The sequence below is a fragment of the Olea europaea genome, chromosome 20 (assembly GCF_002742605.1).
Source record: "Olea europaea var. sylvestris chromosome 20, O_europaea_v1, whole genome shotgun sequence".
Lineage (NCBI taxonomy): Eukaryota > Viridiplantae > Streptophyta > Magnoliopsida > Lamiales > Oleaceae > Olea > Olea europaea.
In genome coordinates this window covers 9,346,310-9,357,672 of record NC_036256.1, presented here as the reverse complement: position 1 = coordinate 9,357,672, position 11,363 = coordinate 9,346,310, and the positions used below count along the sequence as shown (strand labels likewise).

The following is an 11,363-nucleotide window of genomic DNA, read 5'->3' as shown; positions in this document are numbered from 1 at the left end:
GAAGGTTTCGATGAGTCCAACGGTTGGCGCCGAGAATAGATTGTAACAAAATTTTGACACAATGAGATTGTTAACTTCAATCTTTGAAGTTAAGCCATGTTTATCTTCTTTCAAAACATTCTTTTTATATACTTATTTTTAGCTACACTTTCACACCATAAAATATTCTATACGTAAATTCAAAATTTTTCTTTATTTTTTAACCTCACATTCTAGAAAAAGTCGCTATTCAAAACATTATTTTTCCAAAATGATGAATATCAAATAGGGGCTAAATAATGTTAAATAATTGGTTACTTTGTTAATCTGATTAGTGTCATATCAGAATAGTAATAGTGAAGCTTTCACGTTGATCAACAATGTTTTAAGCGATTGATTTCTTCCTATCGACCTTCTATTTTAACATCGTCTTTAATCTTTATGCATTAACGATGAATCTTTTCGTATGAAGGGTGTGTTATAAGGAAAATACTATTACAGGGACGAAATCATGGAAGCTCAAAGAAAGGCGGTGATACGATTATTTGAAAAAAGTCATGTCTAATGTACACCTTTATTTACATTTTGTCACATAACAAACTCTCATTTGACAGTTTAAAAAGAAAATTATTTTTTGTCCAATTATTTTTTGACAACAATGCGAGTGTCAACAAGAGTGTACAAATGGCAAAGCCCATTTGAAAAATCATTCAATGGGGCCAAAAATTCTATAGTTGAGGATTAAGATGGAGAGTTGGAGATAGAAGGACAAATAAAATTTTCTCTAACTTGTGGTTATTGAGGCCACAACTTAGCCATACTCAAATGTTAATGCAGTCGTAACCACAATGATCAACTTATTTATGATAACTAGGGCACGGGCTCTGATCAATGTGGAATGACTTCTTTGCATGGTGGATAGTAACCGAACTTTGGCACTACCTTTGAGTAGAAGCAGCTTGATAGAACATTTTTTGTAAAAATAAATTAGCATATACGCATAATACCAAAACATTTTATGGCTGTTGGGTTGGTAAACTGTAACAACATTAGACAAGAAAAGTAGATTTAAATCGTGTTTATTGTATTGTCGATACCGAATACAAAACAAGCTAGTTTAGTTATTAAAACAACAGAAATTCAGATACTTAAAAAAAATGTAATTCTGATAGAAGAAAATATTATCCCCCAGTCATCGCAAATAGAAACTTACACTAGAAATAGCTTATAAATTACAAGGTCTCAGCAGCTACTTTTCTTGCTAGCAATTTGTGATCATGTTCATCGACCATGTAGATAGAGAAATCACGTACTTTATTGGAGGAGGATGCATCTGAATGCAAATCGGGAAACTGAATTCTTGTTTTCATTGATAAGGCATGTAGCGCATTGGTCGCCTAAACCTTGGAACCTTCCTGGAGGCGAGCATTTTGAAATGTTGATCACTTGATTTGATCAGAATTACAGTTAGAAGGTAGAAATACACAGGCAGAAAGTAACTCACCCATAACCATAAGGAGAATAGAAATAAGGCGGTACATAAGGCCTCCTGTATCTATACGTTAAATAAGGATTGAAGCGCCTTGGACGATACTGTTTCATTCCTGGAACATTGGTTCTTTTTTCTGTCACCTGTTAGTGTTAAATTATAAGGTTAACGAGATGAAAAGTAACCAAACATCACTCAATTACAGAAATATCATCAAGAAATATCAAGACTTAAGTATTTTGAAAAATAAAAAGCTGTTTTTAAGACTAAGAAGCTACCTTTAGACATGCTTAAGCCCCCGTTTGGCACCTTTTAAAACTCATCGATTTAATTTAAATTTTTCTGTCTCCTATTTTCAACCACACAATCTTCAATAAATTAATATTGCACTCAAATCGAAATCTTTTCATTCTTTTATAATCATTCATTTTTCAAAAAAACACTATTTCCCCCATTATAAATTCAAATAATTGGGGCCAAACGATGGCTAAATGATTTTATAGTAGTGCTTTATCCGGCAAGAAGAGCTTTTAGATGAAGTTGACCAATGTGACTTCCTCGAGAATCTCTTCTAGAAGTTGAAGCAAAAACGAAAACAAAAACAAAAGCATTGTCAAAGGGGCTCACTTGCAAATATATAGCCCCTGTTTGGACTCCTTTCTCCAAAAATACATTTTTCACTTTCTTATTTTCAACCACATTTTTCAATAAAATAATATTACACGTAAATCCAAAATTTTTCCTTATTTTTTAACTACATATTCTCCAAAATATTAAGATTCAAACATACATTTTTCTCGAAATGTATTTTTAACAAGAGCATAAATAATAACAAATTGTCAAGTTTCCAAATTTCATTATTGTATATATATGAACATATTTTTTTCGGGTTGTTAGAATGAACAACATATCTAACCTTCAATTGACGTCCATGCAGTTCAGATTCGTTCAGCTTGAGGGCCTCTTGAATAGCTTCTTGCTCGAGAAATTCCACATATGCAAAACCTTTAGGCTGCCCAAACTTATCAGTCAAAATAGTTACCCGGTTCACAGTTCCACATGACTGGAAATGCTGCTGAACTTCCTCAGGAGTACATGCATAATCAACCTGAAAGATGAGATTCAATGAATAGCATTGTGCTGAAAAATCATCATTCCATAATCTCTCTTTATTCATTTATCTCCTGTATTGATTCAAACTATATTTACTCCTGTAGCATATATGTATGATGTGCATGTGTTGTAAAGCAAGAGCATAGGAAGAACTAGTATGATCACAATGCAGTTTTTAAAACTTAAATATCATAAAATTAAAACCAAAATATTGAATCATTAACAATTCTGGGAATTTAAAGATGTACTATCGAATCCTTTAAAGACATAAAAATGTAGACACAGGGGCGGACCCAGACCATTTGAACTGTGGGGTCAAATTTTTTTTTTTTTTGGGTAGTATTAGCATCTAAATTAGTGAAAGTTATGCATAAGGGTTGTTGATTCAAATCCGGAGCTGAAAGCTCTTGATTCCTAGCCATGCCAATCCTCAACCTGCACAAAGTTCTTTCTATTTCTGAATCGTACTGCAAATCAACTTGGTTAGAGAATCGAGTTATGGGCATAAATAATCAAGGAAGCAAAAAGAAAGAAAAAAAACTAAACTAAACAAAATAACAAAATAAACAAAATCTTTTTTTTTTTTTTTCAAAAAAAAAAAAAAAAAAAAAAAAAAAAAAAATCAGAAAACTGTGGGGTCATTTGACCCCACATGACCCCATGTGGGTCCGCCCGTGGGTAGACATTCTGACACAAGTTCAGTTACTAAATTCGTCATTAGTAGACGAACTATAAAGCAAAATGATCTGATGGTTTACATCAACATCTTAAATGAATCCTCGAACAAAATTTCTCCAAAAAGAATGTAAACAAACAGCTAAAAGAAGAAGATTTAGCGCTTCAGATCATATTAAAACAAAAGAAACCAACTAGAATCCACAGATAAAATCTCTGAAGCACTTCTACATTCATGCACGTCATATTTCCTAGACTTGGATAGCAAGTTATAAAACTATAGAACAAGTTGATTGTATAAGAAATTAATGCTATTGAAGTACTTATCAGCCAGCATAATTGGTTCTCTCTCTTTACAAGTTAACGAAAAACTCTTATTCCAATCCACATCAACTGTCTGTCACATTTTATATGTAAATGTTAAAAGGATGCTATTTCTTTGTTTAATACTTCACAAGGATTGCCAAAGAATCCTCTTTGGGGAATAACATTTACTCAATATTTGTCAGTTGATGACAAGAAGAAAATTCATGTTCTAGTGAGTTGTCATCCAGCAAAGCTTCCCTCTTCTACACTAGGTTTCCATCTCCCTCATACTGTATGATCCTCAGATACATACTCCACGCTGGCGAGTCATCTTCAGTTAGCTATTTCCGAAAATATATCAGACCTGTTCTTTAATTATTTCAGAAAACTAATCCTAACAGTGTCGGATAAATACAAAAAGGAAAAACTTCTACAACTCACAGTTTGCCATCCACTTTCTCCAGATCAAAATCATTTTTCATTTCATGATTAAAAAATGTGATACAAAATCAATACATGTTTTAGTGTCCAGGGTAAACTTTTTCACCAGTAGAAAAGTGATGTTATGAAGGGCAATATCACATAGCAAAGGGTGGGCAAGACACTGATAAGCTCATTTCCCCAACCTTCTTGCGAAGCACTGAGAATTTTCACGTCACCGTCTGTCTCCCAAGTAGATGAAATACCAGGTATTACATCCAAAGAACAAAAAAAGACTTCTTTTTGAAAAAATATAACAACATAAAATCATCTCCACGCCAAATTATAATGAAAACTGATGTAATTTTTAAGAATATGGAAAGTAAAAAAACTGATTATTTAACATCAAACCGAGGAAAAACAGGGAAAGAATTGCATAGGACAACATTGGAGTAATAACACCTCACCACATCAGGCTCTATAAATCAATCAAATCCAAGCACCCACGTCCACCATTTGCCATCAACAATGAAACTTGGCCACAGAGCTGGGCATGGGAAGAACCAGCCATCACTCTTCAAATGCACAAAGATCATCTTCTTCCAGAATATCACAATAATGGATGATTTTTAAGTTTATCAATGACTACATATTTCAGCTCTACATGAAATGCTTTGTGTGTAAGAGTACAGAAAAAAGTGCTATCTCATAGAACACAGATTTACTTTTATCTCTTGTTTTTTCTTTCTCCATCTTTTCCTTTCACTTTTTTATTTTTTTCCCTGTTTATTCCACTTTCCCCATTTTTCTGTTTGATATATTTTTTCTGTTCAATTTTTTACATGGGGACTACAACTTCTTTTTTCATATTTTTATGCTCTTTAATCTTTTCCTTCTTCTCTTCCTTTTGATTGAATTCTCATCACAAACATTGTACAAAGAGTCTACTGAAAGCTAGCATACTCATAGGCACAAGAACTCCTTTCACCATCAAATACAGGGTTAATTCCAGTGCTTCTCAAATATACAACAGTCCCTGAATCAGAGCTAGAAGTGTCAAAACCCATGACTCCTGAGAAGCGTCAAAATCCGTGAGGAAAATAGATGTCGAGATAACAATGAATTTTTACAGCAGTCAAAGAAATGGAAAAGAATAAATGCCAATAGAAACAGTAGACATTTTCCTGGTACAGTTGTACGAGAATGTAGAATGCATCAAAAGTGCCAGGCAAAAAAGGTCAAGCATAAATCATATGCAAGATTAATACAACATAGGCAGCCAACCCCGAACTGACTGGATGTGTTTCAAACAGACCCACTATCCTCCACTGAGGTAAAGGGAGATTACCGCTTTAATGAATTTAGTCAAGCTTTAAATCACACTCAAGGCCAATACAACATAGGCAGCCAAGGTTCAACCCCCATATTGACCGGATGTGTTTCAAACAAACCCACCATCCTCCAGTGAGGTAAAGGGAGATTACCTATTAATAAATTATTTGTACTACATTAAGAGAATCTTATTTATAATGTTAGAACAAGTTATGATTGATAAAGATTTCACTTAAATGCACATGACTAACTTTTGCTTTTTAATTTTTGTTTCAGGAAATATTTAAAAAAAAAAAGGGAAAAAGAAGACCTTTGTGGCATTTTTTGTTTTTTCTCTTTCCACAAACAAAAGAAAAACAAGAACTGAAAATGCAAAATAAGAATAATGTTTTACCAAGTATTGGGAAAAGAGGGAGTGAAAAGTAGCATGTCTAATTATCCATGATCTAGACATAGGTTGGCTTGCTCTACACAGATCGTGCAGGCTCAAGTAATGCTGGTCCAAATATGTGCAACTAAGACCTAGGCCAGAGCATCATTATGCCAAGGTTCGCCTGGACCAAACCATTGTTTCTTTATAAGTCTCCTATTTTTAATCACATATATCTAATTGAATTGGTGATATAATTGTCTATAGACCAATGCAATGTTCATTTTTTTACCCACAAAGTAACATAAAGGTCAACAGTCTAGTCTCCTAGTACAGATTCTCAATTCTTTCATATAAAGACAAGTAATTTTATAAATACAGCATAAACCATACTTCATAAATATGGGGCTAACCAGGCAGCCAGGAAAATCTTTAGCCTGCATGTCTAGAGTGAATAAAACAGGGTACAAGAGTCAACCCAAGCCTTCAATTTGTAGTGCAGGCTAAATGGACTGCTAAGTTCCAATGCCTACGCCACATTGAAATTGCAATGAAAATGAAGCCACCAAAGCCACTTTTTCACTTAGAGCATAATCAAATGGTACAACTGCCAATTGCTGGCATAATTCTTATCTTATTTAACCTAGTACGACCATATGCCATCTTAAGATCATCATTTTCACTACGTCTGTTTTATGGACAATTTGTCCTTTAACAATCCAGAATGAAAGAATGAAGGGAAAATGAATAACTAAAGGTGCTTTCTTATCATTTTGCACCCAAAACTCAGTTCTTTTAACTCTAGAATTAGTATTTCAGGTTTATGTGTCTTATCCAAGGAGCTCATACTCTAATTGTTAAAAGGCTTTTCAACTTTCTGTCACAAACCTAATTATAAATATCTTATCCAGAGATTTAGAAAATTGCATAGAAACCACTAAGAGATCGTTCCTGGAACTCTTTCCACCACTATCCAAAGGGATTTGTGCGCCTCTCCCCCTCTCTGGATTTCTCAACCGCCATTACCAAATTTCTATTCTAGCAATTGTGGCATCTCTAAAGGCTGTGAAGAACCAATGCTAAATTCCATATGACTTCGTCTTAAGATACACATCGTAGCATTTCATCTTAGCACGGAAGTATTGTAAGCTAAAGCACCAAAGTTAGAATAGCTCTATAGGTACTATTTATAATCTTGTAACGAATGAAAGAATTTCTTTTTGCAAAAAGTGAAAGTGGGAGAGCACCACAATTCCTGCTTGCTTAGCTGTGCAAAATATAAACATCTCTTGAACCAAAGTCCAGTTCTTTGCAATGTACAAATGTACAGCATGGTTAAAATTCTTCAATATATACACTACACATTCAGGTGGATTCTTGGCAACTACGCTGGTCATATGTTATAAGCACAGAGAAGCAAGTGAAATAATATAACGTGAAGCACATAATAACAATTAGCCACTGTGCAATGTGACGCAATTCAAGAACTCATGCATAGTTTTCATCTGCATATATGAATTATCAGAATGGCAGGAAACAGAATTGCAGATTAATACAATAAAAGCAGACATTATCAAAGATACAGCATCAAAAGACGATATCAAATTTAGAGACAAGTTAATGTGATAGAGACATCGACACTCAAGTAGATTCTCAAAAGCATATTTTAGAAATATAGTATAGATTATGTAATTTGGTACTCACATTGCCAACAAAAATAGACCGTGAATCAACCTCCTCCCTGCTTGCCTGAGCAGCAGCACTAGCAGGATCTGCGACACAGAAATTACATAATTGTGGAATCAGCATATTAAACTAGATTTATGCATACAAAAAATAAATAAATAAATAAAATAATAATAATAATAAACCCTTAGGTGGTCAATCTCAATTTTTTATTTTATTTTATTTTATTTTTTTAATTTTAAAGGTACAGAAGGCAGTATATTATAACTAGAAGATGCTCGCACCAAAGATACTCGAGGAGGTTTCTTAACTGAGCGAGGAGGGGAATCAGTAATATGAGAAAAGAAGGGTAGAGGAAGGCAAAAATAAAATTAATGAGGCAAAAGCAGCAATATGATTCTATTCCCTCAAGTTTTAGTGCAGGAATCATATGGACTGAAAGGATCTCAAGCCATTTGAGCAGCTTCATCTGAATGGATATTCTCTTTCATAGGATCAATGACAGCATCAATCCCCTCAAAAGAATCCACAACAAGCAGGATCCAGTGAAATCAGTTCATGGAGATTTCAAAGAACAGAACAGCACTATTATTACTATTGTTAAAATTCTGTTTCTGCTTGGCTCATTTATTCTAAGGTATTCACCAATGAAATTGCAATCATCACCTTGTCATCCCCTGGAAAGGACTGGTATATAAACACATTGATTGGAAAATTTCAATCTCAAACAAAAGCTAAGGGATTGAACAAGGGTTGGCAATTTGTTCATGCAATTTCCATCCGCATAGCTCAAGCTCGATTTCCAGGAAGATGGCAGTAAACAATTTGGATATCTACTGGCGGCAAAGCAAAATATTAGTTTTTACCAGGTTAGCCTCTGCTCCTCACTCTGAGTCATTTCTTCTCAATAGACCTCAAAATCGCCTCTTTCAAGTTTCAAGGGTATGCTAGTATTAACTTCAAGTAGGACAAACTTACTTTGCAATTTTTTTTTTCTTTTTTTATGTTTGGTAAAAAATTAATTAGCCACTCCTTACTGAGAATTCAGTTATTTATTTTGACATTAATTATCTGTCAATTCAACGTAAGACAAGCTTTAGTGATGTGAACTCACGTAACAATAGTAGCTATGAAACTCACATAAGATTGAATCACAACCCAAGAAAGCCAATAAATCAAAGTTTTGAGTTTGATTTAGAAATATTAAACCAACCAACCGACATAATCGCCGATAATATGTTGACCCCTTGATCACAAGACTCATGAATCTCACCCGAATTATTTGAACGCCACAAGAAAATAATTTTTGATAGGTTTGAAATTTGTTTGATGAAGAGCAAGAAATTGAAAGCAAATATGCTCACAAAATTAATCTTTCAATTGATATGAATGAAAGTTAATTACAATGTAGAATAATAAGTCCTATTTATAAGAAACCCCTAAATCCCCAACCTAAACAGAATTAAAGTCCAAAGAATACAAAAGTTACCATAAAAATAGAGTTTTAACTAAAAAAAAAAAAAGATTTCGCGAATTTTGGAAATTTTTGCACCCCAGAATGTACTATGCGGCCTCATGGTACTTCTCTATGCGGTCACATAGTACAAAGGATTTCTGCCGCTTGAATTTCGACTCCATTGCATGTGACCACATGCTAGATTCAACTACGCGTCGCATAGTTGCAAATTTTGATTCCTTCATCCTTTGCTCGAATCAGGTTGGTCCATCGTGCTTCGGCTCCCGAGCCCAACATGACAATTGTTCCTTTACTTGTCAAGATGGTGCTTCGTCCATTGTAACTTGAACAAGTAATTTCATCGCTTCTTTGACCCGCTTTACTCGCGATCGAGTCATTGGCCCTTCTTCGACAATCAACGGGTCTTTGCCCGGACTCGCCTTCGTTTAATTCGTTCCATGGATCACATCATTTAGATAGCTTGAATAATGAAAATGACTCAAATTTCCCCTAATCCTAACTCAAACTATTAATATATAAGAAATTCATTCAGGTATTATATATAAAATCTTTACCATAAAACTAATAATAACTCTAAAAGGTATATTAGTAAAATAATTGTAGAAGTTACAAACAAGTATTTTCTACTGCTTGGTATTCATCTGTTATAATTAATCAAAACGTAAATCTTAAAGATAACATTAATACGATTAAGGAAAAAAATGTAATATTACTTATATGTTATAAATTTCATCTAAGCAAACATGAAAACTAATTGGCGATTAGGAAAAAAATGCTCTTTTTTTATGGTCAAAATGAAATCGAGATCACCTTCAAAAAATTTTGATTAAAAGGCCTTCTTTTGCACTTTAAATTTTAACCTTGTATAAAAAGGGCAGCACTGCCACCCCCTTTTCATTTTCACACAGGACTCAGAGAGGCATGTAAGGCAAAATTCTTGCCCACATTCAGAAATTTCCTATGATTTGCCAAACATTAATCGAAATATGAATCTTTTAATCTATGCTTGGCTTCTTCTGAATTTTTGTAGGAAATAAAGATGCTGTATTTTTTCCATCTTCCTTTCATATTTGTATTTTTTCCTTTCAAATGCATACCAATACAAAAAAAGTCGATTGCGTGATTTCTACATTTCTTATGCAATTAAAACAGTGAAGAAGATGACTTGTACAATTTCCCCAAACTCCTTCCAATTAAAACACATTGCCTTCTAAAATCAAAATCAATTTCCTCAAGAACATAAAATCCAACAAATGTATACCACGTAGATATAGCTGGAATTAATTAAAAACAAAAAATAGAGAATCACAGAACAATAACCAGAAAGCAAAACCGAAAAGTACAGACCTTGAACAGCACCCATCTCCTTCTCAACTTTCGCCTGCATTTCACGCAGCGCGGCCGCCTCCTCTTCCATCTCCTTCAATCGCTTCTTCATCTCATCCAATTCCTACAAAATCCCCGAATCCACTCAGATCCAATTCATCAAATCCAACCCACATGTCCACATACACAGCTAAACCACACAAAAGGGAAAAAGAGAGAGAGAGAGAGAGAGAGAGAGAGAGAGAGAGAGAGGTGCCTTGATAGCGTCATCGTCGGCAGCTGACATATCGACGTCGGCGCTGTTAGGATCCAAATCGCCTTCCATTTCTGCTTCGTCGGGGATTTCTCCGCCGTACACCTCGTGCTCCTCTTCCTCCATCGCTTCTCTCCAAATGAAATCTTGTTACACAAAGGGACAAATCTCTATGAGAATTCCGTGAATAACAGCGTACTAAGCTTTGGACCCTTCACTGGGATGTGAACGACTCGAGTGCCAAAATTTTCGATTCGGGCTCAACTCAAGCATTTTTAAGGCGGACTATTTTGCTCGAGTTGAGTCGAGCTTTTAAGGCTCGACTCAAGCTTTCGGCTCGAACCTTACTGAGCCGAGTCAGCTCAAGCTCGATTTTTGGATTTTTATTTTATTTTTTTATATACCTATTTGTTGTCTATTTGGCAGCTATTTTTAGCAGCCGAACATAAGCAGATTTTTCCTCTCTTTTTCCTTTTTTTTTTTTTTTTTTTTTTTTTTTTTTTTTGAATATGGGCCGGCTCAGCTCCAGCCAACTCCCAAAAATGAGGTTCGGTGCCTTCGAGCCTCGAGTCGAGCTGACTCGAGCTTTTTCTGAGTCGAGCCACGAGCGGCCCGAGCCGACGAACCCGATTGCCATCCACACCCTTCACCAATAGGTATGGAAATGGAATCGTTTTTTAAATTAAAAAAAGGGAAATATTATTAGCTCCAGTTTACTGAATTTTAATTTAAATTAAAGTCAATAATTAATTTTGATTACATATTTTATAAATTCACGATTTTTCAACTATATATTTTATCAATTTTTATTAAATCTAAATAAAGTATGATTTTAATCTCCACCAAATAAGACTAAATAAATAATTCACTACAGATCACTAAAGTTGGTCTTCGACATTTTGATACCAAATGAACCTCGGAGGCAATGATGAATAAT

At 34.4% G+C, this 11,363-nt stretch overlaps 1 protein-coding gene across 1 annotated transcript; it reads right to left on the bottom strand.

Moving 5' to 3' along the window:
- Positions 1 to 1,031: 1,031 nt before the first annotated feature.
- On the bottom strand, positions 1,032 to 10,653 carry LOC111369568 (polyadenylate-binding protein 2-like). The gene is made up of 6 exons (XM_022991138.1): positions 10,430 to 10,653; positions 10,195 to 10,297; positions 7,389 to 7,456; positions 2,385 to 2,576; positions 1,484 to 1,611; positions 1,032 to 1,394 (listed from the first exon to the last, which is right to left on the bottom strand). The coding sequence occupies exons 1-6, from the start codon at positions 10,550 to 10,552 to the stop codon at positions 1,346 to 1,348; spliced, it is 663 nt and encodes a 220-aa protein (XP_022846906.1). The 5' UTR covers positions 10,553 to 10,653; the 3' UTR covers positions 1,032 to 1,345.
- Between the last annotated feature and the right edge of the window lie 710 nt (positions 10,654 to 11,363).